Source organism: Pezoporus occidentalis, unplaced genomic scaffold (genome assembly GCF_034315485.1).
Source record: "Pezoporus occidentalis ecotype Australia unplaced genomic scaffold, CSIRO_AGI_Poc_V1 ctg253, whole genome shotgun sequence".
Taxonomy (NCBI): Eukaryota; Metazoa; Chordata; class Aves; order Psittaciformes; family Psittacidae; genus Pezoporus; species Pezoporus occidentalis.
Window position 1 is genome coordinate 216,113 of NW_026914426.1, and position 17,739 is coordinate 233,851.

A 17,739-nucleotide genomic window follows, 5' to 3' on the forward strand; every position below is an offset into this window, starting at 1 on the left:
AACTTCACAGTAAACTTTGAGTGTTTCTTTACAACCTGAAGTGCCGCCCTGAGCAGACAGCCCTATCACAGAGATGTCAGTGGAAGCGAACAGGAGCATGACTTCGCCAGCTGACTCAGGATGCCCCCACCAAACTCCTATCAAACCAGAACAACAATGACAAGAAACACAAGGGTTAACACCCTGGTCCCATGGAGTCAAGTGCAAATCAAAGCCCTAGTCTCACCCTTTTGGCTCACAGAGGGAAATTCACCCCTGGGCTGAGAAGCAGTAGAAGGGCTGCAGTTTCCTCACACCTCTTTTCAGGGATATAGGGGTGAATTTCCCTTTCTTCTGAAGATTGCAAAGCCAGACTGCAAACCAGGAAACGAACCCAGAGATGGGCTTGACAAGCCAGGAACAGCAGAGGCAGCACATATTTCTTCAGCTCCTGTGAACACACTTTGTGCATCCCTTCCAAGAAACATGGGTCTGGACCCCATGGCAGCACTGCACAGCACAGTACCCTTTTCTGAGCAGCACCCCGAAGTGCAAGTCAGTCAGCAGAAGGGGAAATCAGACCAAACCATAAACCAAGTCAGTGAGGCAGAGAGGACAGGCAAGTGCTTCCCTAGGTGCCATCGTGTTGCTAATGCCTGTGCAAGAGCATCATGAAGTCACCAGCAGCAGCAGTTGTTGTCTGGAGTGAGGTCTACAGGAATGGGCAAGGGGCAAGCGTTGGATCCAGGCAAAGCAGCTCCATCTTCACCTCCATCAGCGTCGTGTTCTGGTGTGGATGCACCGTTTGCCTTCAAAATACATAAAGACAGAAGTTTTGTTTGGAAAGCAGTGAAGGGGAGAGGACTTGACGAAGTTATTATTTTACGTTTCTTTTACATGCTCAGTGCCATTTTAAGAGCTTCCTAAAAATAATAACGAACAGAAAGTCTATGCATCATTACTCCACACTCTGTCAGCAGTCAGGGCCCATTAAGCTTTATTAAAGAAAGAAAAGACAGGGGAAAGAAATGAGGAAAGGAGGAGAAAGAAGGAATTGTACTGTTAGAATTGGTCCTCTGGTGTATGCCTCCCTCAAAGGGCCAAGTCAGACAGAAAGCCAAGCCTCAGCTCTGAGGTTTCCAATCCAGGTGAACAACATCTATGTGCCACAGAGCAGCAGGTCCTCCACAGGATCTTCCTGCTCTCCATGTGCCTGGCCATAGACAGGAGCCATGGCAGAATGCAGTCCCTGCCATGGCTGGGGATGGGTGCAGGATAGCAATGCTCTGCTGCAGAAGGTACTCTAGCTCACGTCAGCTAAACAAACCTGAGCTAATCACTGCAGCAGCCCCTGGTGAAACTCAGCTTCTGCTGGGACATGCTGCTTCCAGTGCACAGGGTGAAATGCGGGGCTGGCAATGTGGAGTGCTCTAAGACAGCAGTGGGTCAGTGCTAACTTCTCTCCACCTTCTTTGAACTGAAGGAGACACAAATTATGTTCACTCCCAGAAAAAAGACGGGATTTTTCCAGTCACTGCATCCATGTGAAGTGTTTAAGGCACAGGGAGTCCTGCAGATTCCTCCCACTGGCTACTGGCTGATGTCCCAGTTGAAAGATAACCTCCTGAGCCATAAAATCTCTCAAAGTGTTTATAAAGACTCCAAAATCCAGATTTTTAACTTCCATATGATTCTATAATACTGACTTCCCATGCTCTTTCCTTTATGCGTTGTTTTGACAGATGACATCAACTATTGCCCTCAGTGCTTTGTGCAAAATGCTGAATAGAAAGCTGGAAAGCATAAGGAGTAGAAGTATTGCAAAAAGCAGAGAATAAGTCTAAGGACATGGGGGCAGGAGGCCAGACAGGCTGGTTGATCAAAGACCAAAGCACAAACCTCTGCAATGTGAAAGAAGGCACAAAAATAGGATTTTCATCTTCAGCAGCAGACTTGTTTCCAGATATATTGAGTGAAAGTGGCAAGAGAACGAGTCTTTGTCATTCCTCTATTTTCAAGGGAAAAGTCTTCAATTTAAAACTCCATAAAGAATTACAGAAATAGTGAAAGTAATTTATTTTTAGGTACTTGAGCCTTTATTCACTTTAAATTCAAGGCTGACTTAAAAAAGCTGAAAATGTTTTGGTTCCACCACTTTTTGAGAACAAAAATATTTTAATTCCTTAGAACATGCAAGGAGCATATGCTTCTTTTGAGGTTAATATTTACAAATGCATTTCATCTAGAATGCAAACCTTAAATCATTTCCTAATGCTGTCACTACCCAAAATCATGCTTTACTTATAAATACAGGAGGTATTTATTGCAGTACCAATACCAGGAGGCAGAGACAGCTCAAAGCTTCTGAGGCATGGAGGCACAATTCAATTTTTTAACTTTGTGGAACAGGGACAACTCATCCTCCTTGGCAGTAGGAAAACTCAATTCTGTGGCAGTGGCAGAAAGCTTCAAAGGGAGAGGACAAACAGCAGTGCTCAAAGATTGATGAGGTAGCCAGTGCAGGAGGCAGAGGCTTGGAGGGAGACGGTGGCTGTGGGTGAAGGTCTCCCCTCCACATCTGACTACTCTTCCTTCCTAACCTGTTCCCTCAGTGCAGGCAGAGGCTGAAGGCAGAAGGAAGAAGAGGAGGAGTTGCGAGCACAGCTCCCTTGTGTGGTTACCCACCTATTCCACTGTGGTGCAAAGCCAGCCCTAAGCTGTTTGGCTGTAGCTCACATGGAGGAGGGATCGAGCAGTCTGAAAACATTTAAGCAACTTTCTCACCAAGTGCAGGAAAACAAAAGTCAACTCCCCAAAGACTGCCTTGAAGAAAGTCATTAAAGAAATTACTCTCCCATTCGGAGCCTAATTACTGTTAGGACAATTTTTTTTCCTATGCGGAATGGAGTAGTTAGACCCACTGAAGCAAAATGTTACCTCCTCATCATTCCTGAGGGAGCAAAGAGACATTTGTGAAACAGAATGGAAGGAAAAAAAGAAGTTCATGCTTGAACTTCAAAGATGTCCTGAGAATATCCTGCCACAAAAATAATGCAGAATGGCTCTGCCTGTCATGTATTAACAGCTTGCATATTTATGAGCAAAAGTTGATGCATACTCCAGCCGGGTAGGCACTGAGCCACAGAGAGAGTGGCACCACCTCATTTCTAAATCTAGTCAATTTGTGAAAGATGGGGCATAAATCTCCCCAAATTAAAAGAGATTGAAGCAGTATTTCCTGCCCATCTCTCTCAGCTTCAGGCCCTTATCTCATCTCTGCTCAGCCTCTCCCAGCATGACAGCTACAAAGCAAGCAGCCAAAGGGAGGCATCCAGAAGCTGCAGCTTTAGCACCCTGGGAGAAGAGGCCAGGCTGGACCTGATGACCACTTCTGGAGGTCCTTCCAGCTGGTCTCATGCTGTGATTGCAAGCCGAGATGTTTCTTATACCCCATCAGGTACTGCCATTATCCTCTCAGCTCCCAGACCCAACACCACTACTGTTTAACATGGCTCTGTTTAACTGCCAGCTGCTGTACCACTCTTAAAAGTATTAATGATTTAGACAACACATTGGCAAACAAGCAGAGATGTGGAGACTGTGATTTGTGCTCAGAGTATGCTGCTCATTAATTAGAGTATCTTGTGGCTGTTCTCAAACCTTCTCTTTGAAGCACAATTCAGAGCCTTCTCTAGCCCCAGAATCCGTGCCAAGCTCATTCACCATTCCCTACCAGCAAGCTGTTCAGGTGACCCACAGAATACCAAACAGGATTGGACTGACCTGCTCCTGAAGCAAGAGAAGACACCGAGGACCCCATTAACTGGACCCACTGAAGTAGAACTTGCTACTGATCTGAGAAGAGGTGCCTTTTTCTGTTCAGTTTATGCCCTGCAGCAGCCAGGTCCAAGCTCAAAGAGGTTACTGCCAGTAAAAGCTCTCCATGGGCAAATGAAAACCACTACAACATACTGACAATTTCTTTAATTAACATTCTCTTCCTTTATTAAAAATATCATAATTAGCAATACTGAGGATTTTGCTCTTTTTTTAACTGAGGCATCTCTTTACACACCAGCTATACAGCCAGAACAAGGTGAGTCACCTCCCTAGCTGAGGGTAAGGGGGAAAAGGAAGATTGTGCTTCTTTCCTGTGTGCAAATTTAATTCTCTTTACAATAAAACATTCTCCAGGAAAACCAGCACATGACCTTCCTTTTAACAGCTACCATGTCAGAGCGGGCACCTCCAAGAACTGGAACTTCAGAAGAAGAAACACCAGACCCTCAGAAAACAATGCTTTTGAAAGGGTTTGAAGGCAGATAGTAGGAAAAAGGAAAACAATTGGCAGCCTCTCAGCTCACCACTGTCTTCTGAAACTTCGGCTCATGGGCTGAGGTTGCCTAAATCCCAATGCAGCTCTGACAATGAGTCATTTTATGACAAACCCCAGGCATCATTATCTGCCTCACCAAACTCCAGCCGGAGTAACACACTGGAAATCTACAAACTCTTCTTAATAGCTCCTTGTTTCCCCTTGGCCGCATGACCATGCTGTCGTCTTGGCCTTCAGGCTTAAAGAGCTAAGGACTACGACAGCAGCTGCATCTGCCGTACCACTCTCTAATTCCCTGTTCTGGCTGTGGGCTAGGATTTAAGGATGCTAAAGTGTTCTGCAAAGTCACACTTGAGAGCAGAATTAGAGCATAGGTGAGAACAAGAAGTGAAAAGAAAGTCACTGGTAGAACACCACCGGAGGTGCTAATATGAAGCAAAAATTGCTCCCAGCACAGTGTTATAAAGTTACAGAGCTTTTCAGAAAAGTGATAACAATAACCTCCTTTTAACATCCCTATTCTGCAGGTAAGGATCAGCACTTTAAGTAAGAAAGGATCTTTGCCCCTTGCTCTGCTTTTGGGTCAGAGCAGAGCACAGGGACTGTCCCACAGGCAGGGAGATGCGCAGTAAAGATGCCAGTTGTGACATACAGCACACGTCGCCTCCCCAGCTTGTTAAAGAGATGAACAGCAAAAGGAGCCTCTGCTTTTTGGCAACCAGTGGCATCCAGAGGAACCCATCATGAAAAGCCTCTCACAGACAGACGAAGCTCTAATCTAAAGATGGTGAGAGGCACTGCCACGAGTCCTGAGGCTCCCAGCATTTCCACATCTCAGACCTCCAGCATCCCAAAGCACATGAACCCCTCTGCAAAGCAGGACACTTCCTAGGGTACTACAGCACTGGTTTTGCTCTTCTCTTTATTTTCTGCTCTTGCCAGGCCCCTGGCAAAGCATGGGGGCATTCAGTACTGCAGCCTCCTGGATGTTTGATCTGCTCAAAACACCTGTTACAGAGTTCCATGGAACATGAGGCCACACAACTTCTATCACTGCATAATGCTCCTTACTAGATTCAGTATGTAATGGATCATGATTGTCAATAGTTTGCTGTAGAGATCACATTGTGGCAGCACCTCTCCAGCTGGGCACATTAAGTGCTCTCAGAGTAGATGAACACTGACCATGCTTGCCCCTGCTGTTCACTCACTGCACGGAGGCAACGCCACATCCCAAATACATCAGAGGGAAAACAAACTCACTTTCCCTCTCTCCTCCCCATCTTGAAGTGCTGAAGGTGACCCACACCGTGGGACAGAGCATGCAGCCATGGCAAACATAACACCAGCACAGGTTCCAGCTTCAACTCCTTGCAGAGACCTTTGGTAGAGTCGCTATGGCTGCTCTCACAGGCACCCATGTTGCTGTACACAGGACAGGCTCAAAGACAAGCCAGCCACCCTGCAGCCCATCCTGCCACCTCCTGTGGTCACAGCGCCACAGTCATAGTGCCACCTAACTCTCTGCAAGCCCAAGGCAGCTCCCTGGCCCAGGAGGATGTTCGTCTGGTGGCTGGTTCCTGATGTGACACAACGCAGAGAACCCTGCCCATAGCCACCCTCCATCAGCTCCCAAGCCTGTACCTGCCGACTGCAAGCACCACCAGCTCCATTCTCTCCCAAGCACATGTCAGCAGAAGTACTCACTGCAGCCTTCCTGCCTCCCCTTCCCCTGGCTCTGGGGCCATGGAGCCCTCCTACCAAGGCTACCCTACCGACTCCCTGCTGCAAGCACCATCTCTGAACAAAGTAGCCTCTTCTGCAGGAAGACTGGGAAATAAATGACTCCAGACATAATGAAGACCTTTACAGATACTCTCTAGTCAGCCAACCTCGCTTAACCTTTTCCTCAGCAAGATCCTCTCTTACATCTCAGGGACTATTATAACTGGGCTCATGAGACTGCTACAGTTTTCATTTTTTAAATCTATGTCCATGCTGCCTGTCATTTTTAGCTCTCCCCTGCCTAGCAAGGAGAGATCCCACTGGAAAGCACTGACCCCTTCTGCCAAATTTTGCATACAAGGTTTTTAGCAGCAAAAAGGCATTTTTTTTGCCTCTAGAGATATTGTTTGCACTGCCATGGCTAGGCAGCAGTTAGTTCCAACAGCTGGCAGGAAAGCTCCAAAGTGCTAAGTGCTGTACACACACATGGTTCAGAGGTGTGCATCCATTCAGACTTCAGCATGGCCATGAAGCACCAGCACAAAAAGCACCAAAGGGGTCACAGAATCCTATAATGGTTTGGGTTGGAAGGGACCTTAAAGCTAAAACAATTACAACCCCTGCCATGGGCAGGGACACTTTCCACTAGACCACGTTGCTTCAAACCCCGTCCAGCCTGGCCTTGAACACTGCCAGGGATGGGGCATCCACAGCTTCTCTGGTCACACCTGCTATCCACCACCACTCACTTCAATCCTGCAGGACAATCTGCAGCTCTGCTCAGCAGCTACCAGAGCCAACACACAACAGCAATTGGACGTCATTAATGCTACAGCCAACAGGGACTTAAAATAAAACACCCCATCCAGGACAGCACTATAATCCAGTAAGATGACAGACAGAGCAGAAGTATCACTCATCTGATTTGCTTTGCAAAACCAAGAATTAAAGAAAACTGCAAATGCCTGAAACTTTGGGGAGGGAGGGAAGAGCAGAGAAACAATTTTATGCTGGCTGTTTCTAGCGGGAAGCGTGGGGAGGGGGGACGGTGACTCCATGTTACACTTGAGGATAAACCTGCTCTCTCTAATCCAATTTACGCCTCAACATGCAAAGCATAAAACAGGCTCAGGAACAAAAGGAGCGGCAGCTCACAGGGCAGCAGGAACACTCTGGAGAGAGCGGCACTAAACGATAACTTAAGGGGTTATTGACTAGATTAGTGGGAGCTGCAGAGAGAACACATTTGCATCTCTTTCAGCTGCTCCAGATCAGATCTGATAGCAGCCTCTACTCTCACAGTCACTTAATTGTTCCAAGGTTGTTGAGGGGGGGGGAAAAGTGTCTTTTTCTTGCACTGCAGAGTTCTGGGAAGAGCCATTCTTGGCTTTAAGAGCCATCTACCATTAGGAACATTTTTATCCAGTCTCATAAAGCTGTTGGACTTCTGCTTTCCTTCAGTAAATGCTCAATCAGTTCTGCTGCCTCTGCAGGGCAGACAGAAGCTCGGGGCCTTGGCTGGGACAAAGACTCAGTCTACCACTGCTCTTGGAGGTGGGTGTAGGCAGCTCCCACCTCAGACAATTACTCATGTTGCAGAATAATCCTGCACTCAGGGGAGAGGGAAGGAGTGAGCTGTAATGTTGTGACAGCATCTACCATGAGAAAAACAGCAGGGAAAGGTGATCCTGGGCTGCAGCTTTGCCAGGTGTGCAGCTGAGAAAGCTGTGCTTCAAAGCAAGTAAGCCCCCAAAGCATGGATATGCCCAGAGACGAGGTTCAGCTTACCAGGGACTCTGCTGCCGGCATCGCTGTCTCGCCCATCGGCTGGCTGGTCACTGTGGCAGCTCTCCGTGGCACTGGGGTCAGCCCCCTGCTCGCTGCCCAGACTGCTGCGGCTCCCTGACAGGCTTGGGGAGTGGGTGCTCCCCAGCACCTTGCCCCGGCTGGGCTCCCTGAGGGGTGCTGTGGGTACACAACAGAGAGATGCTGCTGGGGGACAGAGAAGTGGGTGCTCCCAAGAGCCTCCCCATTCCCAGCCAGACACCCTCAGGAAGAGGATCAATACCCACTTCATGTGCTCTACTCTAAAACAGCAGTGGTGATCCCAGCGCTATAAAGTCAGGAGTGAGGAGCTGGCTGGAGATGTGCTGCCAGGTAACCTGCAGTAGCTCCCAACTGCAAGGGCAGACCATGAAAGGCTGCAGGCAGTGGAGCAACCCAGGAGCTGTTTGACCTATTGATGCTATTCCAGTGAGAAAGGATCAGATCCTCACCTGGCACAGCTACAGCCAGTGGGCTGCACCAGCGTAGGGCAGGCAAGTGGCTGAGCCAAAACCCACAGTGCCTAGAACCAAATATTTAAGCACTTTACACTTCCCACCCTACAGCCACAAGGAAAACCAACTCCTCACCTAGTCCTGCTTGTTGCTTTCCGCCTTGTGAGCCTTTTGACCCTGCAGGTGAGGGCTTATCATCCAGGCTGGAGGAACTGAACTCTGAGTCGCTCTCACTGTCACTAGAAACCACTGCAGAGAAGATCAGGAGGAGGAGAGAGACAGTTATTCACAATGTTCATAACACGTAGAAAAGAGGGTGCCAGATGGATCCAAATAAAACATGAACTAATGCTGACTCGCTGATCACATTTTCCCTCTCCAAAAGGAGCCCTACCTGCAGCTCCCCCACAGCTGTTCACTCCTCCTCTTAAACACGATGTGCTTTTACTTTTTACAGCTGATTTATTACTCTACTGCACACATTCCAGTGGTGCAGCACCTGAAGCAGACACACACACCACCAGTGCTGCTTTGCTAAACCTGACTGGGGCCATGCAGATCACACTGCTTCTGTGCTGTGCTTCACTGCCCAAAGCTCCCTGCTGCAAAGCCAAGAGCCCTGCAGTGTGGCTGGTCTGGGAACTGGGCTATGCTCCCACTGATCCCCATGTCAGCATGCCAGCAAGCACTCCTCCTCCTGATGTTTGCCATCTGCTACAACATGCTAAGGGCTGGCTACAAGGCTGGTTTCTGCTCAGCTGCAGGTGGACGGGTCCTGGCTGCACTGTAAGAGCATCCATGATTGAGTTATGCGGGGAGAGGGGCTGTCTTCCTCCAAGCTGCATTTCAAGTGTGGCAGGGCCTTCGTGGATGCTCCAGGATCTATGAGGAAAACACCAAATAAAACTGAGCACGTCAAATAAAAAACCCTGCAGTGATTACACAAAGAACCTGTGTTATTAGCTCATCATCCATTCAGCACTTATCCCTGTCAGCACACTGCCCAGAGCTGTATTACTCTTATACTCTCAAGGCTTGAAAGGCAAGAGGCCCTCCCCTTCCTCAAGCAGACAGTTCCCCCCTTTCAAGGCCACATTTTTATTTCTCCTGGCCATAATCCTGATGCTTTCCACACTCCATAGTTTCCACAGGAGCGCAGCGAGCCTCATTTTGCCAAACAAAACTTCCCAAATTGGCAAATTATTTCCACTTTCCATGAAATTATGCAAGCACCTCTCCAGCATACACCTGTGCAACAGAAAACTGCCAGCTGCTCTGAGTAAAATGAGAAAGGCGTTTTTCCAGCTCCTCGATTTTTACAATGGCCTGATCTCAGAACAGAAATGGTGGGGCTGAGGAGGAAGGTAATGGGAAAACAACTGTCCTTTGTTTGAGGGATTGCATCTACAGCATTTCTCTGTCTGACCAAGGCAGATACCAGCTCTCCTGGTAGCTCAGAAGCCATTTCAAACAATGGGTCACAATTCCTTACAGAAAATACAATATTGGCTCACGTGGGATACGGAGTAGGCAACACTGCAACCTACAGCCTCTACTGTAGAAAAAGGAAGCCCCAACTATTTCTTAATATTCATCAGTATGTATATATATGCTCACGTTCACATGAGAAATCAGTTCCCTGTTTTGGTACTGAACAAACCACCTTGCCCCCATGCCACGTAACCAACTTGCCAGGTGCAGGAGAGATGTGGGTGCAGTGGTACAGCATGACAAGCACAGGGTAGCAAAGAAGGCTGTCAGTTCATCTCTGTACCAGCCCTAAAATTCACTACATGCAGTTCACAGCGCTACAAACCTTTTAACTCTGCCCAAGGCAAGACGATGGGTACCCCTCCCCTTGCAAAGGCAAACACAAGCTGTCAAACACTTCTGGCAAAGACTTCTGCAGATGCTCCTGTATTCAGGCAGCGATCTGTACTACACAAAATATTTTATTAAAAAAATAAATATTAATAGCTAAAATAGCACTTTGCTGGAGTTAACATCTCTGAGGATATTAAAGCTGGCTCCCAGAGTTATTGCAAAGCGTTACTGAAGTTGCTGTGGCAGGCAGCTCCCCATGCACACCGTACTGCTGGGAAGCTGCCTCACTGCCTGCACAGCCTTCCCAGGGAATCGGCTCCTCCTGCATCCACAGCCTTCCCCTGCTGGTACCATCAGGAATGGGACCTTTTACCTGCAGTGAAAGGGGCTGTGGAGTTGAGCCAGGCACAGAGCAAAGCCCTGGTACAAGCTGGGGGTGTCTTCATTTCTTGCTAAGCATCCTCAAAGCAAAGGTTTGGCTTTGGGCTTTGCCATCTTAAAGACAGGTTCACCACTTCCCTAAAGCTCCCTGGGAGAGGTGGGGAATTATATATAAATACTATAAATAAAAAAGAGATATAACACAAACCAGACAAACCAGTATGTATATTTCTGCTATAAAATCCAAATCTCAGATGTGAGAATCATTCTGACCATTCCATTGCCCAATACCCTCAGAAAATACGCTCCTGTTGTGCTTGGTCATGATCCTTTTCTGGCCTTCTGGATTCGTAAAATCCATCCCCTTACAACAGCTTCTTCCTCCATGAATCCTTTAAAAATTCTGGAAATCAGGATTTATTTGGAGAAGGCCCCAGTGAATCAGTGGAGGTGACTTTAGGTGCCTCCCTTTATGTCATTCAGCAGGTCAGAGAGGACCAGCACAAGAGGAAGAAAATATTAATGACACAAAGGCACTTGCACCACAGGAGCAGCCCTGTCTGCTCTCGTTTTCTCTACTGCCAATAAGAGTGTATTTTACCCACTGTACCAATAATTCCCTTTAAGGTAATTTTTCTCCCAAAGATCCCAGACCTTCTGCTGGCACTTTCCAGAGCCCAGAAGTCATAAATCTGGTGTTCCAGCAGTTGCTGATATATCAATAAGAGTCATTGGACAGCTGTAGTTTGAGAGAACATAACAGATTTATCCCTCAATATCCAGCTGACTGAAAAAAAGCTCATAAAAAATATGCACAGATAAAACTTGCAAGAAAAGCAGTATTCCCACAGGGAATGGGTCACTCATCAAGAGCCTGAATCCCTCTGGCAGCAGCCAGATGGCTGGGAGATGAAGAGCTTTGTTACAAACCAAGTGTCTCTTTCAGCGCAGTTTCTATACTAGATCATAACCAGCATGGATCACAGTTGCATGGCCATCTCCAAGCAGGAGGAGGGGACTGAACTCAACTGCTCTCCCTTTTAGAAGCAGCACGCTTGCAGCTTTGGCATTGCCCAAAGCTGTAGAGAAGTTGGATGATCCCCTCGACGACCTGCAAAGTACTTGATGTACCCCAGCACTCTCCTCTCTGCTCCATCACTCAGGATTTAGACTCCAGCACACAGAACCTACAACATCCCCCTGCCCAGCCACTGCTCCTCTGCCTCTGATAGCGACAGCACTGAGCCCAGCACATTGCATTGCTTGGCAACAGGACTAGAGCACATTGCAACAGGAGAAACCACCAGAGACCAAGCAGAGCAGCAGGCAGCCCTCATGCCAAACAGTGCAAGAGCTCAGGAATCACACTTCTCTTTTTTCCACCCAGATGCTTTACATTTTTTTCTGCAGAACTTAGAGTTCGGAAGAAGGGAAGCCCTGCTGCTTATTGCTTCCCACCCCCTGACGGCCTCATCCTGCCTGACCCAGTGCAGAAACCCACCCACATTCCACCACATGGAGCAGAGCTGTTCCCCAGCACAAGAAATATTACTGCTATTCTCCCCATGACAATACATTTGTGCCTTAACTAATAGCAGGGTTCCCATGGCAACTGCTTGTTTATTACTGAAAAACTAAAGGCAACGGCAAATCCCAGTATCATCGAGCACCAGAGGAATAATGGGTGTGTAAAAATAAAACTTCTTCCTGGTGGGTTTGCCTTTTATTCCAAGAGGCACATTCCTGCAGTCCCTCAGTCCCGCTGCCTTCCCACCCTTCTGTGGCAGGAGTAGCTGGTACCCAGAGTATGGCACTGAGCCCTTCCTTTTAAGGGGGAAAAAGGGACACTTAAGGTTTGTCCCATCCCTGCTGAAAGGCAGCTCCTGCCATGGAGGATGTCAAAAGGCCACCCTTCTCTACCAAGCATTCCAGAGGCTGTGCTGGGGCATGGATGTGTCTGTGCTGGTCCTACCTGACTTGAATCCCTTAATAGCTGAGAGATGGCTCCTTCAGCACCTCAGGAAGCGAGCGGTGGAGTTAGACACGGCTGGCCAGGATAACAGAAACCCTACTGAGAGCTGCCTGTCAGAGGCAGGCATGTGAGATGCCAGAGCTCATTCCTGAGAACATCCTGCCAAACAAGCAACAGGGCTTCACTCCGTGCTGAAAGGACATGTTCAGATGAGGGTGTACGAGGTGGGAGCTGGCAGATGCTATCAGCCAGGCAGAGGTAAAGCAGGCTGTCTCGTCAGCCACGTCCTCTTAAAGCTCAGCCCAGGCCCAGTTGCAGATTCACGCTAGCAATATCACAGCTATATCATCTCCACGAGGGAAGGCATCTGCCCTGCACACTGCAGAGGTTTTGGGTGACAAACAACAAAGTCCCAGCACTGGCAGGTGAAACACACTTAAACGGAGGGGTGAGCTGTACAAACTCCCAGCTTCAGAGATGAATTGCAGCCCGCTATGCCCACTTAAAGCTGTCCAGAGGACAGGTGGCCTAACAGAGAAGGGCAACAAGGAAAGAAACAACCAGAAAATAAAATCATAAATTAGTATTATCCAACCCGTAAAACAGCAGCCAGCCAAATATCAGAGCACGAGGAGAAAGGAAGCTCACCACCCACATCCAAGCTTACCAAAGGCCACTTTGCTGTCCTCCACCTGCTCCTTTTCTGCTCCTGCCAATATTTAGGGGGAGGCCTTCTCCCAGAACAAAGCTCAGCTAAAAAAACTGAACTAAAAAGCACACCAGGTCTGGGCTCAACATCTTGGACTCGTAGTGTTTGGTGTATCATGTGAACAGAAAACACCTCATTAATCAGCTCATTTGCTAAGACAACTCTCTTTTTCCAAACGTCTCCTGGAGGAAAACACAACCGTCTATTGTTGATCTAATTTGTCTTTAATTACAAAAGTTACAGTGAGGTTGGGAGTGCTTTCCTCATAGGGGCCTAAAGAGAAGGTTTGTAAACCCGTCTCCTGAGTCCCCTTTATTAACAGGTTATTTTCTCCCTACTGCACTCCCAGTAATGTTGATGTAGAAGAATGTATGCTGCTGGTATTGAGGGGATCTAATATCAAAAGACAGAAGGGGAAAGAGGCCAGACAATTGTGCTAATCCATACCAAAACAAAATGAAGAGAAATCAAAGCAGACTGGCAGTAGCTTTAATTCTGCAGTATCCATCGCTGTTGTGCTAATGACCCCGAGTACTCAGCTCCTCAATGCCAAGCTGCTGTTCCCCACAGTCGGCTCTAGGCACAGCAGTGGAGTGGGCATACAAGCAATGACAGGATGGGCAGGTGGAAGAAAGGGGAAAAAGAGACCTAAGAGGCAGTGCTGTGAATGGGATTTGACGCAGCAGCGATCCAAGATGCTACACGTGACACTACAGTCTACTTCAATCAAGGTCTACCTCAAAGAACAGGGATGTGAGCGCTGAAGCTAATAAACGTTCAGGCTTGTCAGTGTTCTGGCCCCAGCCCTGCGCAGGGCTGTTGATTAACAGCTTCTCTGAGACACATTTAAAGAACAAGTCACCCTTGAGCTCTCTGTGCTGCAAACCTCTGCAGGCCTGGAGAAGAAGCTTCACCCTTTGCCAGTCTCACCTGCTCAGAGGAGTCAGCCACAAAAGGACACAGACAGCATCAGCTTGCTCCTACCCACTGGTGTGGAACAATATCTCTGCCCACTTGCTCCAGAACTCAGGAAGACCCCAGGGAGATGCCAGCAGTGTAATTTCTAAATTACAAAGCTCAAAGTGACCTGAGGTTTCTGCCCACTGGTGCTCTTTAGAGCAGCAGAAACAAGGAGCAAGCAGCCCCAGGGACAGAGGGAATAAGACCAGCCTTTTGTCAGACTTGGCTGCACAACGATGTCCATCGGTGGTACCACGCTGTCTATTTTGGCAGGAGCAGCTCTTTGGGCTGCAACTGCAGAGAGGAACCTGCTTCGCAGCTCATCTGTCCCTTGGCAGTCCCAGCAAAACAGTGGGGGCTGCAAGGAACAGAGGAATGCAAGGGTAAACTGAAGGAAAGAGGGTCCAGGAGGACTGGGGCTAGTCTGGGCCACGAATGTGCACTTACAATAACAGTGAAACCTGAAAAATACACCACAGCATAAAAACTCCAACACCACTCAGGTAGGGAACACACCACCTCTTGTGGGCTATCCCTCACCTCCAGCATAGCCTTCCCTATTAGCTGAATCCTGTTAGCCACAGTAGAAGGGAGGTCTTTCTCCCCACCTGCTTCCTGGGCATGAAGCAGACAACCAACCTTTTCCCCTGGCCCAGGTGAAGGATCGGCTGGTCCCGATGCTCTCTGCCTCCAGTATGGCTGGCTCACTTTGCCAAGGCTGTGAGTGCTGCTCACTGGATTTGCTGCTGCTCTTCAAAGGCGTGATGTACTTGGGCAGCCCTTTGTAGAACCACGCACCAGACCTCTTCCAAACCTGGTAGAGACAGAGATACAACACCTTAAGCCTGGGTTTTTACGGCAAGAGAGCACAGCCTTCCCACCAAGTTCAGCCCAGCCAATCCCACTGAGCTAGCTTGACCTCAAGGTGATCATGCAAACCGTGGAGCTTCTTACATTCTCTGGGTCAAGACTACCTCTTTCTCTGATGCCCTGCTTGAGTCAAACACATATTCCCACACTTACTACAAGGATATCAGGATGAAGTTCCCTGGCTTGCATCAAGAACCAGGCAGTTCAGATTCTGCAGCTGTTGCTTTCCCACTGGGAATGCACAAAAAGAAAAGCTTCCTGGAGAACGCAGGCATGTGCCATGGGTGCCAATAGCTCCAAGCACATGGTCTGCTTAAAGAAAAACAAGTCTTGCACCGGCTGGAAGGGCAGCAAGTCCTCACAAGTCGCTCCTCCTGGGCTGGGTCCCTCTTTACTTTCAAGAGAGTCAAAGACCAGCAGCAGCTGAGGGACACAAGCAGCAATGCCAGGACAGCAGAAATGCTGCCTCATGTACCCTGGATGGCACAACTTCGGTGTTCATTTCACAGAGAAATTCAAGCCAAGCCAGATCATTTAACGGGTGGGCTTGAAAACCCCAGAAGAAGAAAAATACCACCTAAATAACCTGAACCTGTAGCAGGGAACGGACTGAGAGCACTAAACTGCAATATCTCCTGTAAGAATGCCCTCTACTCTCCAATTTAGTTTTAATGCTGCTTATGATGAAGGAGCTCTATTAAGTATATTTAATATAAAGCCTGCTGTGAGCCAGAGAAAAGGATGGCAGCTTAGACAAGGAAAAATGGCCTTTAAGACCCTATTCTTTTGTGCCTTCCAGCAGTCTAATAATGAGCTAATGAGACAACCAGGGCAAAAGTTAATGTAGTAAAAATATAATTTGCTATTTCATGCAGGGGGATAGAAACCTTGCACTTCTGTTCAGAGTGAAGGAGATCATCAGTGTTTCTGTCCCAAGTTTTCAAAGCATCTTGCATATGGTATCACCATGATGCACTGGGTGCAAATGCAGATGTCCTTAATTACAGCAATATGTTTGCAATTTGCATTTAGGGCTTAATCAAAGCAGAGGGCAGTGATAACACCTGGCACTCATGAGAAGTTCTTCTCATGCAGGCACAAAAAGCAGGACACCACCATCGCCATTTCACTGACAGCAGGAGATTGCTCAGCAGGTTGCCCAGTTCCTAGTCCAGAGCCATCACCAGAGAGCTAAATTAATCTCTATGTTTGGGGTCTTGAAAGCCAAGTGAAAGCAATCTGAATGCAGGAGGGAAACCTGGTAGCACGCATTTTAAAAGAGCACCCAGCAGAAGCAGTACAGGGTTGCTGTGACCTAGCACACACATCAGTTACTGTAAAAGAGAGATGCTCATGTGCACCACAGCATAATCTAGAAATGAGGAGATGATAACATCCTGCAGGTACACTAACATTTTCCTGACGGGTAACAGCCCAGAAGGATGGTGAGTCTGCCATTCAAGCAAAAAGCTGGGAAGCCAATTCCCCAAAGGGGAGAAAACTGCAAGCTCTTCTACAGAAAGGGCCTTGGCAGGCAGGACACTTTACCAGCTCCTTCACCACATGCAAGGAGCCAAAACAGTGTCCCATCCAGTCAAGGCACAAGCTGACACAGCTCTTCCTGTCCTCTCTGCTAGCACATAGGGACTGCACGGCATTTGGTATAGCTTGTACAACAGCATGTGTCAGCGCAGCACAGGGAGGCTGGAGGATCTTGTTCTGCTATCGCAACAAAACCAAGAGTCAGGAAACAGAATATGGTTTTCAAATCTGGGACAGACACCTCTACATGGAGCTCAGTGTACTGTAAATTGGGTAACAATACACAGGAGCCATAGGCTGGGTAAGCCCTGGTCTCCCTTGTTTCAGGGAGGCAAGAAGGCTTGGGAGCAGCTGCACTCAAAGGGTTTGCACCTGAGTGAGTGCCACAGCTTGAGGAGGGCAGGTTATCTGTCCCCTGCCACACACTGGGTAGCTGGGACACACGTAGCTTCCCTGCACAAATTGCCAGGGAGGAAGCAAGCCTTACAGCCATTTTCTAAACAGACCTTGCAACATCTGTAATTTAATTTGAAGCACTGAAGAGACCTATTATCTTCAGGAGAGCTACAATTTAGGCACACCATAAACCCAATCAGACACAGCAAGGATTGCTGTAAGAAAAGGCTGGTCACCCCCAGGTTCCTCACTACCCCAAAGCAAGTCCAGTTATAGAAACAGTTAATGATACAATACACCCAGCTCTGAATTAGTAATACTAGTATAAAATTGAGTCTACAATACATATTCACTTTAAATTGGTGCTTTTGACAGTTTGGTCTCATTACAGCAGTACTGAAATTGTTTTGAGATCAGCTCTAAAATCGCTGCAGCAAGATGCTCTCCCCTGTTTTAATTTAGCACCTCTGATCCCCTCAGGTTAGCAGCATGCTCCATCCAAAATGACAGCAGCTCACGTTCTGTTCTGCACATGGGCACACAGGTTAGTTTTAGCATCCATGCATCAAAACAGATCAATGCTGCTGACTGCTATTGATGGCAGTTTTATTGATTGCAAGAGTGGCCCGACAGCAAAGTTCTTGCTTGATTTTAAATTAATAAATCCATAACACCTCTTCAACAATAAAACCCATGTTTATTAGGAGAAGTTTGCCCTTTCCAAGGAGGAAAGAGTTTTGCTCTCACCTGTCCCATTGGCACACAA

At 47.8% G+C, this 17,739-nt stretch overlaps 1 protein-coding gene across 7 annotated transcripts in view; it reads right to left on the reverse strand.

Annotated features, from left to right (window-relative positions):
• Window positions 1-384: 384 nt before the first annotated feature.
• RPH3AL (rabphilin 3A like (without C2 domains)) overlaps window positions 385-17,739 on the reverse strand; it is a 42,970-nt gene continuing 25,615 nt past the window's right edge. For all 7 annotated transcript variants that reach the window (XM_062623477.1, XM_062623472.1, XM_062623470.1 and 4 more), the window contains 4 exons: window positions 14,805-14,979; window positions 8,455-8,568; window positions 7,829-8,005; window positions 385-788 (listed from right to left, as the gene is read on the reverse strand). In XM_062623477.1, coding sequence (XP_062479461.1) covers window positions 754-788; window positions 7,829-8,005; window positions 8,455-8,568; window positions 14,805-14,979 — 501 coding nt within the window. In that variant the 3' untranslated portion in view covers window positions 385-753. The remainder of the gene's footprint in view (window positions 789-7,828; window positions 8,006-8,454; window positions 8,569-14,804; window positions 14,980-17,739) is intronic.